At 51.2% G+C, this 14,771-nt stretch overlaps 1 protein-coding gene across 3 annotated transcripts in view; it reads right to left on the bottom strand.

Annotated features, from left to right (window-relative positions):
• Nucleotides 1–7,976, bottom strand: part of SCUBE3 (signal peptide, CUB domain and EGF like domain containing 3) — a 39,756-nt gene extending 31,780 nt beyond the window's left edge. For all 3 annotated transcript variants that reach the window (XM_025382600.1, XM_025382601.1, XM_025382602.1), the window contains exon 1: nt 7,218–7,976. In XM_025382600.1, coding sequence (XP_025238385.1) covers nt 7,218–7,302 — 85 coding nt within the window. In that variant the 5' untranslated portion in view covers nt 7,303–7,976. The remainder of the gene's footprint in view (nt 1–7,217) is intronic.
• Nucleotides 7,977–14,771: the final 6,795 nt, after the last annotated feature.

Below are 14,771 nucleotides of genomic sequence, written 5' to 3'. Positions count from 1 at the left end.
AAAGCTTTGAAACCCACGCAGCAACTGGAATAGGGCTCAGCATTCATTCACTCACTCAATAAATAGTTATTGAGCACCTCCAACATGTGAAGCACTATGCTAGGTGCTGGGGATTTGGCAGTGAACAAGAGATGAATTCTACATTGAAGGCACTTAGTAAATATTTGTTAAACAGGCGAGTGGATGGAGACATGGATGTGTTAGTAGTGAGTAGATGAGGTCTCTATCTGTGGCATCCCTTCTGCTCTATGTTACCTCAGAGAAAAATCTCACTTCTTTACTCTGTGATCCCACAACTGTTCTGGGTGGAAGAAGTCCCAGGAAGTTTAGTCTCAAGTGAAGAGTAGGGAGAGAGGAAACTAAACTCACAGAAGGGTAGTACCCACTTAAAGGTATCCATATGCTGAGTGCTGGGGCCAGAAGAGACTGGGACCAATGAGTCATAGGGTCTCAGGGTCTTCAGACATCATGTGGGACTGCTACAGGGATCTTTTCAGAGCATCCCCTTCAACACATGTTCCTCAGCCTCCATGCTAACAAACACCCAATGATGGGGCACCTGAGACAGGCATTCCACTGCTTGCCCCTGGTGAGTTCCCTCATTCTCACCTCTAAGTTGCTACATCTAAGTAACATCCAAAATAAAACCAGCCCAGCCTTGGGCCATGATATCCTAACCCACAGCATGTGCACATGTACCCACACCTGTGCATATCTGCTCTACCTCCAGGTCAAAATAGCAACCAGGGAGATTGGCAGAGCCTGGAGTAGCAGGCTGTCTTCCCAGTTTGGGACTGGCCGAGGCACTGTGACCTCAGCTAGAGCCTGAGCCCCTCCTCAGTCTAGAAAAAGCTTATGCAAGGATGAGGGTGGCCTAGAGAAAGTCCAGAAAACCACACAAATAACCACCTGTTGATTCCAAGGAGGAGACAGAGCACTTTCTCCTTTTAAAAACAGTATCCTCTCCTCTCACTCAGGCTTAGCCTGCTCAACTGAACAGCCAGGAAAAGCTGCTGGTGTTTGGTGATTTGAAGGGAAGGGGGTCTGAACCTCAAAAGCTTGTCACTTACTGGGGACCCTGATGAGTTTCTCTCTGATGTCCTGCCTTACCCTTAATCTAGCTCCTTGATCATTTGAATGTAACCTTAATTGGACAAGAATTTTCTCCCTTTCAGTATGGACAAAATCAACAACCCTGAATCAGAAGCTTTTAGAGGATGGGTAGTGAAGTGGGGGAAGAACAGAACATTGTAGAGTGAGGGGCAGGGAGGCAGGCAGTGGGCATAGGTAAGTTCTGGTTTTGTAATTAGTAATATTATCTCTTTAAATTAATTGGAAAAAAAAATTTCAGATTTGTATAATTTCACTAAGTGTACAGTTTTTTCATGCAGGTTGGTTCACTTGGTCTTCAGACTGTCCTCTCTCATTGAATAGATGAGGAAACTGAAGCCCAGTGAGGATACCTCAGGAAAGAGCAGATAGCTAGTGTACAGCAGGATCCAGGTCTTCAAACTCCCAGTCCAGTGCTCTCTCACTACCGTCTTCTCTAAGCACTTGAGGGAGGAATCCACGCCTTAGTCATTAGTGTACCTCCCCCAACTCCAACTCAGCACTTAGTTCAGCATGAAGCATGCATCCAGTACATAACCATGGAACAGAAGGAGCTGAAATGTGGATGATCCAGGGAGGCAATCAGCAGTGGGAATGCAGATGCTCTGAGGCTTTGGGCATGGGAGCAGCAGAAGAGAGCAGGGCTGAGTAGTGGGCAGGGAGGGTGCAGACACAGTTGCAATAAGGCAAGGGTGGGCGGTACAGCAGTGGGCAGGTGTTGCCTGCCCTTGGATTCACTATGCTAGGGCCAAGCAGCTGGTTAGAAACAAAAACAAACACCAGGGATACAGGTTCCTGCTGTTAACAGCTTCAAACCGCCAAAGGAAAACTCCAAATAAATATAATTAGAAACTTGTAAAAACGTCCTCTCTGTAAACCTGCTCCCCAGGGTCTACCCTTCAAGCACTCCCCTTCCCCAGCCCTCCCCCCAGTGCCCACATATCCCGATACTCCCCCCTTTCGGAGGGATTCCTTAGATGTGTTTCCTTATCCTGGATCTTCTCTCCAGCCCTGCAGCCCCTGCCCAGGTCTTTTCTCAGCTTGTTACCAGCAGTGACCAGACCTGAAGAGCCCCTGGTGTAGGGCTCAGAAATCCAAACCCCACAGCTCTCTAGGGCTATGGTTATAGCCACAGGGAAAACCAGAGGTAAGAGCAAGGACCACTGTGCCCTATATAGGGGTCATCATCCCATTTGTGCAGCCAAAGCACAGCATCTAACAGCAACTACAAAGCAGTGCTTGATCTGCAGGGGGACATGTCTAGGCTAGGGCAGAATACAGACAGCTAGTCTCAGAGCTAGAAACATATGGAATCCTGGGGCCCAGCTCCAAGAATATTCAGTTCCCATAACACAGATATTTCAGCTCCACTTCCCAACTTTGTTTCATACACACATGCAGAAACACACACATGTTCTTCAGGGGCTGTTTCCAGGGATAAATACCCACTTAATGGACACAGTAAGAACTATCAGCTACTTGGGGTTCCAGGAAACGGGTGGGGGAAGAAAGGAAGAGTATCCAAGTGACCTAGCCTCATGAGGCAGGCAGAAGTGGACCAGCATCCAGGGAGGAGAGGGCCTGAGATTTGGGTGAGTAACCTGTGGAGGCCCGGCGCCTTCTGCCTTCAGCAGGAAGGATTTCAGTGAGATGTGCAGAATCTCAGGGCTGCAAGGAACCCTACTGATATTTTACAAGTGAGGAGAGGGACTTCAGTGATTTCCTCCGAGGCTCAAATCCTTAGGCTCTGCATTTGTCTAAACCCACTGGCACCATATATCTCTATATCCGTGGTGCCACTTGAGGCTGGCATTGGGTGGGCATGGGAACAGGAGAGTAGCCAGTCCAGTGTCAGGTGGCTGGTGGTAGAGGGGAGTCTCTGTCTCCTCTTAGCCCAGGTGACTAGCTCCTGTACCCCCCAAACGTCTCTGGGTTGACCGTTGTTTCTCTTCTATACCCAAGGCCCAGCAGTCCTTCTGTTTCCAGACTCTAGTCTTCTGAGCTGAAGAAGCTGTCCCCAGGTCTGGGCCTCTTATGGGCACTGCCAGCCTCAGAGCAGCTCTGCAGTTTCCAGCCCTGACAGGGACTCTTTCTTATAAGTGGTCATGTGCTAGGGATATGGGACGTCAAAGGAGGCCCACGCCCTGACATTTGGGGACCAGAGCTGGGGGCAAGGACTGAGTGGGATCAGGCAGCAAGCTCTTCCAGCTCCATCTTCTCAAAAGGTCTGAAGCCCTTTGTTCCCTTCCCCTGTCCTCAGTTCAAGGCACTGGACCAAGCCATTCCACTTCTTTACTTCTCCAACTAAAACAAAACGCACATTGCCCGCACTTCCTTTTTTCTCTCACCAGAGCACTTCACACACACACACCCGCCCTGAGTCATGCATACACATTCACATGTGTGTGAATGCACACTTCACATTCCCAAACTCACACCCAGGACCAGCTCCTTTTACAACAGGTCCCAGCTGCTCACATCTCAAACCGGTTCTCATGCTCTCAGATTCCTGAAGGTTTCAGAAAACAATCTCATTTGAGGGCTGCTGATGACTGTCTTCTTTCTCTGCCTGCAGTAATTCTGGCCTTAGTGTCTTCCAGTCCCCTTTCTCTTATTCCACCCTGCAGAGACTCAAGGAGATGAGAAGGAAGGGGTTGAAAACAGGGAAGAGTCTCTGTACTCTCCCACCCTGAGGCTTTCCCCACCTCTGAGACATGTCATGAGAGAAGAGAGGTCAAAGGGATTCCTGAAGAATTTCTAAGCAGTCCACCCTCTTCTCCACCTTCTGGAAAAATGGGGGGTAGGCTTAGAGGGAACTGACTAAAGATTAGGTTCTGAGTGGGGACTCTCCCTCTCTCCAGTGTGGCCTGGATGGGGCACAGGCAATAGCCGGCTGCCCACGGGGCCACCCTTACCCGCTGACACGGTTATGGTTTTCATTTCATATTTTGGAGGGAGGGGCTAGGAGGAACAGTCCCCTCACTGTAAGAGCTGGCCACAGGAGCCCAGGGAAGCGGGGAGGAGAGGAAACAGCCACATTAAAGAGGAAGAGAAGGGTGGGGGAAAGAAAGAGACACATACACCCAGACAGAGACCCGGAGAGACACACCGAGACAGAGAGACACTGTTTGCCACCACACGAACGCTCTCAGTCCCAGGGATGGGGTTACTTGGAAATTCTAAATGCATGACTTTATCAAAACTCTATCCCTAACAAGGAGAGAAAACTACCAGGTAAACTAAACGGCCAGGCTGGCTCTCCTGGAGCCAGCCCTGGGGACAAGTTTCCCTGGAGGCCGAGAGACCTTTTCATTCAGCTGTAACCTGAGCCCTATGCCAGGATTAGGTCTTTTTAACCACTGCTTCCCCCCCCCCCCCCCCCCACCAAACACGCACCCCCCGACCAAAAGCAAAGCAAATTAATGCTTTTAAGTTAACAATTATCTTGGTTATCCAGTCTGTCTACTTTAAAATATACAGACAAGCACTTGAAAAACACTCAAAACCATGTCCCCTCATGCTCCCTCCTTCCCAGTCACACAGGCTTACCCACCCACTCTTCCATACAGTTCTCACAGACACTAAAACAGCAGTTTACCCGTAGCAACTACGTTACAAGAAACACAGACATCCAGCTATGTTGCCTGTTGGTAATTGTGGTGAACCTCTCATGTGTGCACACTCGCACACTCACCTTTACACTTAGGGCTCCCTTCCTTGTCTCCCCCTTTTCCCCCTTCCACATGACTTTGGTTTTCCCACTGTGGGAATCACTGATGAAAAGGGACAGAAACCCAGATACCCCCAGAGGTATAGTAACTCTGTACAAGATACTTGCCAAGGGTATTTGATTTTAAAAACCTGCTAGTGCTTCATATAAAGCATGTGGCTGGCATTAAAGGCACACTTTCTGGCACTGCTGATAACCAGGAGATAGTTTGAAGGCATGTCCTCCCTGATGCTCACAGACTCTGTCTAAGGGTAAGGCTGTAAGGCTGCCCCGCCTGGTCAGTACTAGTTCTTCCTGCAGCATCTGCCTGCAAATTTGTGTCCAGAGACATCCCTGTAACCCACTAAACCTGCTATTAGGCAACCTCTGGCAGATGGGGTTTGTAGATTTCCTGAAGAGAAGGGTCAATGAAAGGCTTCCATTCTAGGCCAAGCTTAGGGATCAGAAGAAAAGAAGGAAGATACCAAGCTAACTGCAGTCCAGTCACAGGAAGGGTGGCCTGTGAATGAGATAAGCTGGAAACAAAACTACTCTTCTATAAGTTCCTTGAGGGCAGGGGCCTCCACTCTGGCAGCATGTTCCTCAGTACCCAGCAGGGAGTCCAACGAAAGGAAGCCCTGGAGTACCATGGAGGGATTCTGACTGCCGTTCCTGAATCACTGGTGAGCTGATCTCCCATACTTGAATGCCTTGGCTTGATGGCACCTGTCCCTTGGAGGGGTCTCCATCTGCCCCTGGGCCCCCCTCGAATACACTGCTTCTCCTTTGGTCCGCAGCCTCACTAGGCCACTGCAGACACTGGCTCCAACTTGAAAGAGGCCCTTATCTTGTCTCGAGGTTACTTCATGAAATCTGTTCCTTCCTTCAGACTAAACTCCCTAGCTAATTCCATGTTATGAGTAAGTCAGCACACACTACAAAAGCCAGCTTTGTTTATGAAAACACAAATCCACAGTGAGGAGAGGGGCTGCTCCCAGGTTGGGGGTGGCAGTGGTGGTGGGCTGTCTGGAACCAGGACTGGAAAAGAGGCAGTGTGGGGTTGGAAGGTGTGGGGGTAGGGTCCAGTATTTGACAGCTGAGGGTCTCTAGTGTTTCAGTTCTGTGAAAGGACAGGTTGGAGGGGGAAGAGGTTAGCTGAAGAGGCGGTGTTTGGGGAGAGGAAGGCGGCATTGATACAGCACCTTCCTTTTCACAGAGCAGGAGTCCATCCAATACAACAGAGCAGCTTAAGAGCCAAACGCTCAGGCTCTGGGACACAGTGACCTGTGTCGGACACTCAGGCTTCCCCAACTCCCAAGTTCAACTTTCCTTCTGGCCCAGCCACCTCCTCACCCCAGCTGGCTTCAGGAGTCCCTGGGACAACAGGCAGAATCGTACTCTCCTGGGCAAAACCTTGCCAGGGGGAATTTTCTTTTTGTCCATATAAATCTCTTGTCGGTGAGGACACGATGGGGGAGGGGTACAGCAAGAGGTCAAGGGGGAGGAGAAACTGTCCTGAGAGAACTGTGGTACATCAGCCTAGTCTGTGCCTGCACAGCCTTGGGACCTGCCAGGCGATGAGCTGGGGGTCAGGGACGGGGGCAGGAGGCCTCCCTGTCTCTCTTTAATTCCTAGAGGGATCTGTCAGAGCTCCCCAGCCTGGAATTCTACTTTGTTATTTTAATGCAATTCTGACCTGGATTTAAATGGAATTGGAAACCCGAGGCCTTAATAAATAAATATTATGATAAGAAATGAAAGCCATGCAAGACGAAAGAGATTTCCCCCTAAAGAGGCAGAAACGCAACATTCCTGTCGAGAGCCAGTCACAGAAATTTTCTTCTCTTCAGCCCCCTACCATCCGGTGAGAGATGAGTTGATTTTTCCATAAAAGATCCTATTTTTCTTCAACATTTTTCCACTGATAAGGCATCAACTTAGAAATGTCTAACTTTGCATGCGGGTTGGGGGTAAGGCAAAGAAATATACGGCACGGCTGAAAAGTTTTCATTATTCCCTTAGTCTCTCCAGGCCACAGCGTAAGTTTCTGGCAATGTTTGAGAGAAGAGAAAATTCTCTCTCAGATTTTGGAGGACAAGAAGTCTTTCGAAGATGCTGGGGGTGGATGAAGTCGGGCGGAATTCTGAGGCGCGTGGTCTCTTCTGCCCACCGCCCCCAGAGCTTCTCACTTCTCTCTGCCGCCCCCAGCTCGTCCGGCTTTTCGCTCGGGGCGCAGCGCCCAGCGGTCGGGCCCCTGGCCGGGGAGTCCGGGTGCACAGAGCCGGGTCCTGACAGCAGCACGCTCCCCAGCACCTGCCCTGCCCCTCGGGAATCACGCCTAGGCCCTGAGGCCCAGCAGCCGGGACAGCCCCCAGGCCGCGCGCCCCTCCTTCCTTACCTTGCGCGGCTTTGCTGTACTGGGCGGCGCGGGCGTGGACCAGCAGGACAAGCAGGCAGAGCCCGGGTACGCGCCCCGAGCCCATGGCAGGAGCTACTGGCGGCCCAGCCGCCGGGGCCGGTCTCGCGGCCAGGGGAGGGCGGAAGCCGGCCGGATCCCAGCGCGCAGGAGGGGGAGGGGAGGGGGCGCCCCGCTGGGGCCAGGCCGGGGGCTGCAGTCGCGGGGCGCGGACCGCGGCGCCCTCGGCGCGAGGCTCCCGATGCTACCGGCTCCTCCTGACCGGACGTCGGGGAGAGCGAGGCGCAGAGTGCGAAGAGGCGAGGGGCGCCCGGGGCGACTGACGGAGGGGAACCCCCGCCCTCTCCAAGCCGGCCTCTGCCAGCGGCGGCGGCGGGGCTGCTCCGTCTAATCCCACCCAATTCCCAGCTTCGCCGGGAGAGAGCTGCAGCCGGAGAGCGCGCAGAGCCCGAGCGAAGGACCTGAGAAAGGGGAGGGGAAACGCAGCGCCAGAAACACGCCCTTTCTGCCTCTTTCTTCCTCTCTCGCTCTTTCTCCGTCTCTCAGGCTCTTTTTCTTCGCCTTTCTCCTCCTCCTCCTCTTTCTCCTCCTCTCCTCGCTCCTTTTCGTTTTCTTCCTCCTCCCCCTCCTCCTCCTCCTCCACCACCACCTCCTTTTTTCGTGCCCTTTTTTCTTTCAAATGGGGCCTCGGCGCGGCGGCCGCTCCCCCTGCGCTCCCGGGCGCGGTGGCCCCCTCCCCAGGCTGCCGGGCCGCTGCCTGCAGGAATTTACAATCCGGCGCTGGGGGAGCGGGCCCGGTCTCCATGGAGACGGCTTCCCCGGGAGCAGAGAGGTCAGGCGCAAACCGTGCACAATCAATGGATCAATGCAAGCTCCGCTCGGCTCCAGACCAAACAGCACCGGGCTCCGACTCGTCCTCGCTCCCCTAGGAAAGAGTCGAGGAGCGACGGTGCGTCCCCGCGCTCACACGCGAGGACGGCCGTGCGGCGCAGGTTTGCACGCACACCTCCACCCGAGACAAAGAGGGAGCGAGGTGTTCGGGAGGCCGGGGCAGACGTGGACACACGGGCACTCGGGCGTGTCCACCGACACAGCCTGACAGGGGACATAGGACCTCGGAACACACCGCCTCCGACACCAGGCCGAGTAACACCCTCTTAACTTTTACACCTACCACACCCCTACTCTCAGGACTCAGTCCCCATTCCTAGATCCGAGTCCACTTTGAGGACCAAAAAGAAAGTAGCCTCCGCCTGCTAAAACTGCCAGCTCCAGGACAGACTCCCTTGCAGTTAGGGCCTTGGAGGTAAGCCCACTGAACCACCCTACCCATAGAGACTTGGACTCATATACAGACACTCTCGTGTGCTCAGTACAGGGGCAAAAGCTACCCAACAGAATCATGTCTATGTGTATAAACACAAAGACATAAAGACAGGTACAAGAGGCTCCTCCAAAACTGCACGCCGCTTCAAGAGGTGGTCCTGACTGGTCCATTCTTAACCCTTCATCCCTCCAATTGAAGGGGAGCAGAGGAAAGAGAAAGGATATTTTTTAAAACAGGGGCAAACTGTGCAAAAGGAGCAGTGTCTTCCAAACATAGATGCTGCCTCTTAACTGTTCACCCACTCTGTATCTTCTTTCCTTCCATTGTAAGGGAAAGAGGAAAGACCTCTTGAAAGGTTGTGAGGACTTTCTTGGAGTGTGAGGCTGTGTTCAGAATGAGACCAGGCCAGGTTCAATTTTCTACAGGGAAGACGCTGCTAGGACCCAGACTAGCCTCACAGAGCCCTCAGCGTACCCAGGAGGAAGAGGCAATGACCAAGATCTCCTCAAAAGAGATTCAGTTCTGAGACCCTCAATATTGGCTGCCCACATCAGCTGGGGCAAGGGGAGGGCTTTGTTGGCAATGGTCCTGTCCGCTGGGGAAAAGAGCTGAGCCCTTCCTTTCCTAGGGATTCAGTGGAAAAGTAGATGGAAACAGACTCAGACTTCTTATCCTGGGATGAAGATTACTTTTGAACAAGTCATATCTCAATGGGCCTCAGTTTCCTCAGAAAACGAGGGTGGTGGATTCACTCAGTGGTGGAAAGGGGGCAGTGCCCCAAGGAAGCCTGGGGGAGGAGGCCTGGAGAACCTTGCATAGCATCAAAGATGACCTTTGGGATGCGAGCACATAGATCATGGGAATGGTGTGGAGGCCACAGAAAGGCTGGGTCAGATGATTGAGGTCCCTCCCAGCCCTGTCACTCTAAGATGCCCTCCCTCCTTCATTCCACTGGCAAAACCCTCCCCTTGCAGCAGTTTTGCCTGCTGCCACCAATTATGTGTAGGGTTGGAGGACAAGTGTAAACTTGCCATCCTTTTTGCCCCAAACAAGAGAATGGTTTCAAAAAAAGAGAAAGAATTGGAGGTTGCCGGATGGTGCCTGTGATCTCCATGGGGGCACAGGGAGAGAGAGCGGAGGAGCCCCCCGCAAGGCTGGGAGGGGAGATGGCACGCTGCCTTGCTTTGCTCTGCCTGTGCCTTCTTTGGACACTAGTGTAGCTCCTCTGGGTCCCTGGGGGGATGGAGGGAGGGCCCCTACATCCTCCTTGAGGTGGGCAAGGAGGATTCTGTAGGGGGATTGTGGGTTATTTTGGGCCTTCAGTTCAGGGTGATTTCCTGGCCCTCTGAGTACGGATATTTCCCTGACTTTCAGGGAGGGAGGCTTAGGTGGGTTCTTCCACCTAAGCCACTATGTCTCTGGAAGATTGGTTTTTTTTTGCCCCCAGTTGCCTTTTATCTCATCCTACCAGTTTTCCTCTGATGATTTCCTCTTTTCCTCTTGGACCAGGTGAGCTCCTCCTCCACATCTGGGCAAAAAAAGACTGTTCCCTGCCCTTCTCTCCTGCTGCCACTCACCCAATCTGATTCCAGAGTACCCTCAGCCCTTCAGAGTATTCTATAAAAGTAGAAGCAGGGCTTATATTACCAGGACACTGTGAATTGAGGTGCTGGTCCAATTCACATTGCCTTTTGCCCTGTCCTCTTCTGCAGGGACTCAGTTGGACAGTAACTCAGGAAGATGACAGGGAAGGAATAACAAGATGACACTTGCAAGTGGTACTACAAAAGCAGCAGCAGCACGTGCCATATCATAACTAGCAGGGGCAAAATGTCCAGTGGGCTCTGGGCCTCCCACACTCATCTCTAAGGTTGCAGTATGCTTTGGGGCTTCATTTTCCTTCAGGGATGCTTCTGACATTCGTTTCATTCTACTTGCTCCTAAAAATGTCTGGGGAGAGGACTGGCAGGGGTCAGGGATCCCATAGCTGATAGATCTTGGTTCAGGTCCTGTTTAGTGATCCTTCTGCCAGGGCCCACCAGACACAGGGGTTTCCCCTCCCCTGCAAGGTCTCCTTCCATGAGCTTTGCTTTTTCTTTCTGCTCCTCAGTTTCCCCATATATAAAATTAGTCTAATGACCCTACCTTGATGGGCAGTGCCGTATAGTCTAATGGAGAGCACATACAAGCTAGAAGTAGACTGCCCTGAGATCAATGTTAGGCCCTACCATTTCCCAGCCATCTATTTTTCTTGGAGAGTTATTTCACTTTTCTGAGCCTCACCTTCCTCACCTGGAAGATAGATATGGTTATATGCCCTCAAAGATGTCCGTCCATCAGTGTCTGTGTGGACTCTAAACAAACCTGCAATTCAAATCTCAGCTCTGTTACTTTCTATCTCTGTGACTTCAGGCAAATTAATCTCAGGGAGTTTCAGTTTTCTCATCTGACATAGGGGATAAAAACCTTATAGGTTAATGGTGCTAATTAAATGAGATAATAGGTAGAAAACACCTGGCACTGGCACATAGTAGGCATTCAATAGGTGGAGGCTATTGTTCTTTCCACTACTTCTCAGAAGAACAAAAGCCCAAGTGTTTGGGGCTGGGTGCAGTGGCTCACACCTGTAATTCAAGCACTTTGGGAGGCCGAGGTGGGCAGATCATTTGAGGTCAGGAGTTTGAGACCAGCCTGACCAACATGGTGAAACCCTGTCTCTACTAAAAATACAAAAATTAGCCAGGTGTGGTGGTGCACACCTGTAATCCCACCCACTTGGGAGGCTGAGGGAGGAGAATCATTTGAACCCGGGAGATGGAGGTTGCAGTGAGCAGAGATTGTGCCACTGCTCTGACCTGTGCAACAGAACTCAAAAAAAAAAAAAAAAAAAAGCCCCAGTGTTTGATAACAAAGGTATAGTAGTGCCTGGTGGGAAGAAGCAGCCTTGTCCCAGATTAGACTTTGGTGCCACTGGGTGTGAGCACAGTCAACTGGGCTAGATTCTCACCACCCCCAACAGGTTGCTGTCTATCATACATTCCTACTGAGGAGGTTCCAAAAATTCCATGCATTCCAGCACACCGCCCTTGTCAGCCACACTTATACATTATGCAGTTAGAAGAATATTCACTTGCCAGCTAGGTAGCTCTGGAGTCTCTCCATCCCTACTGTCTTGCACCTCCTACTTTACCTTAAGAAGATATAGACACCCTGAAATACAAATTAGAGCTCATAGCTACCATTTACCGAGTGCTTTCTATGTTCCAGGGACTGTACCAGGCACTCCATCACGAGCCTATAAGGTAGGAATTGTTATCCCCATTTTATTGGTGGGAAAACTGAGGGTCAGGTAGATTAACTTGCCCAGGATGACATACTAAGAAAGAACAAAGCCAGGACTTAGGCCCAGGCCTGACTCTGAAGCTTGTATACCTCCTCAGCTGTCTACACTGCCTCCTCTGAATTCACAGAGACTTGATACACTTTTGCCACTCACACTCTAATTATTGGGATCAGGTTGAGGGTCACAGACCAGCACCTTCACATACAGGGCTCTTTACACATATCCTTGCTCTGGAGAGTCATTTAGCAATAGAACTGCAGAAGACTTTAGCCATCACCTGTCTGGTGATGGGAGGTGAAGTGGCTTGCCCAGAGTCATACAATATTTAAGAGACAAAGTGGCTAGGCACAGTGGCTCACGCCTATAATTCCAGCACTTTGGGAGGCCGAGGTGGGCAGATCACCTGAGGTCAGGAGTTCGACACCAGCCTGACCAACATGGAGAAACCCCGTCTCTACTAAAAATACAAAATTAGCTGGGCATAGTGGCGCATGCCTGTAATCCCAGCTACTCGGGAGACTGAGGCAGGAGAATCGCTTGAACCTGGGAGGTTAAGGTTGCAGTGAGCCGAGACTGCGCCATTGCACTCCAGCCTGGGCAATAAGAGTGAAACTCTGTCTTAAAAAAAAAAAAGGACAAAATAGACACATAAACAAAAAATCAGTAATTGACAAATGGAGAGGAAAAGAGAACAGTCAGAACAGCAACAAAAAAATAGAAGAAGGGAGGGAGGGGATCTTACTAGGCTGGTGAATGGGCTGTTTTGTACTCCTTCAGGGTAGCTCAGGAGTCATTTTGCCATGTAGGCAGAGGCTTGGAGGTAACCATCTCTCAAAGTCTGTTTCTCAGCTCTGGGATTCTAGGGGTACCTTGTTCCCAGGTCCTTAGTGTTGGCTTTACAGAAAGGTCCACAGGCAGCCCTGCCAGGACATGGGGCAGAGGTAACCCAATCCAAGCTGCCCCACACCTGTTCCAGCCTCTCCTCTGGACACTTAGGCCACCTTCAGTTTAGCTCTCTTGGCCAAGTCACCCCAGTTTCCTCCCACCCCTCCTCTCTACCCACATCCACTCCTGAGTTACCTTGCCACCTGCTTCCTCTCCACCTGCGCCCAGCTGCTTTCACTAAGGAAACAAAAATCTCTACCCTGCCAACTGGCATTGTCACTGATGTGTGGTTCCAGATCCCTGCACATCACAAGGCAAGTCTCCAACCACCCCAGGCCTGCACCCTGACCCCTTCCACACAGCTGCCCTCCCAAACTTGTTTCCCTCCTGCCAACCCCAGCCCCCATACTTCTCCAATCAGTGTCCTCAATTCCTGTTTCTCCAAAAAGCCAAGAGCCATCTAACCTGAGCCTTCTATCCCCTGCTCCCTTCTTTCTCCACTGCTGGGAGAGGGGTCCATCCTTTTAGCCAAGCCTAATACCATGTACATGTACCAGGATCTCATCCCCTCTTGCCACTTCAGGGAGCTCGCTCTGTAAGTTATCCCTTCTTTTGCCTGAATGTCTCACCTCAGCTCCTCCTGTAAACACAATAAGATCTGCAGCATCCTATAGAACTTCCCAGCATCCCGCAGGGAAGTTCCACAGACCCTGCTGCCTCTCATCCTTCCAGGCTCCCAACTTCTCTGCCCTAGGTCTCCATGTCACTGCTTCCCTTTCACCCCTGGCCCTAATGCATTCTGTCCCAGGCTCCCTCTGCCACCCCTCCCCCAAAGTTTCCAGCAACTTCCACATCTTCATATCCAGGGCTGTTTGCCAGTCCTTATCTAGCCTGACCTCTCTGCCTCATCCAAAACCTCTGAACATTCTTCTTCCCCTTCTTGGAGCGCTTTCTTTTCCTGCATCTACTGCTGGCTGCTTTCCCTCCACTGGCCTCTTAATTGCTAGACAGTTTGGGCTTCTAGCTTGGCTTTTTTCACTTCTCACTCTACATGACCTCCCTAGGGGACTCTGAGGGACAGCAAGGGTGATGGAAAGAACATTGGCTTTGTGGTCAAATAGTCCCAAGTTTAAATCCCAGCCACGTCAATGGGTGAGCTTGGGCAAGTTTCTTCACCTCTTTGAGCTTTATCATCCTCATCTGGAAAATAGGGAGGATAAACTTCTGACCTTGCAGGTTGTTGGAGTGTTACTGATGATGACTCATGTGGAAGGTCACTCAAAAAATAGGTGGACAGCACGTAGCGGGGCATTATGGCTCCAGGCACCACCAATATGCCAATGACCACCAAATCTATATCCCTAACCCCATTTTTCTCTTAGCTCTAATTCTGTATGTTCAATTTGCAGATCTATAGCTCTAGCTCCCTCCTCTCCTTCCTATCTAGTCCTACATTGCCACCTACTTATAGATACTTCCGATGGTATTTTTCAAGACCTCAAGCTGAACCTACCCCCAACTGAACTCATGCCTCACAACACTCTCCCTTGACCTGTCCTCTTCCCATGATCTCCATCTTGAGGTTAATGGCTCATAACCTACTCAGTGGCCCCATTTGGATTCCTCAGAGTCCTAAGGACAGTCCTCTTCCCGATCCCTCTTGCTGCTGCCACAGTTCAGGTACTTCCTGTGTCTGCTGTGGGCCACTGCCTGACAGAGCTAAGTTCTAGCTGCCTGGCACAGTGTATGTGGCCTTCTGTGCTAGTCCTGAGCCTTTCTTTCCAATGACATTTCATGGTTGTCTTCTGACTTCACCATCACTACACCCTAGCTACACCATGCCTGGCACACACCATATTCTTGTCAGCTAGAGAACTACTGCACTTTAAAATCTTTTTTTTTTTTTTTTTTTTTTTTTTTTTGAGACGGAGTCTGGCTCTGTCGCCCAGGCTGGAGTGCAGTGGCGCGATCTCGGCTCACT

This window comes from Theropithecus gelada, chromosome 4 (assembly GCF_003255815.1).
Source record: "Theropithecus gelada isolate Dixy chromosome 4, Tgel_1.0, whole genome shotgun sequence".
NCBI classification, from domain to species: domain Eukaryota; kingdom Metazoa; phylum Chordata; class Mammalia; order Primates; family Cercopithecidae; genus Theropithecus; species Theropithecus gelada.
Note: the sequence above shows the minus strand (reverse complement) of the source record. Positions and strands in the feature narration are given on the sequence as shown.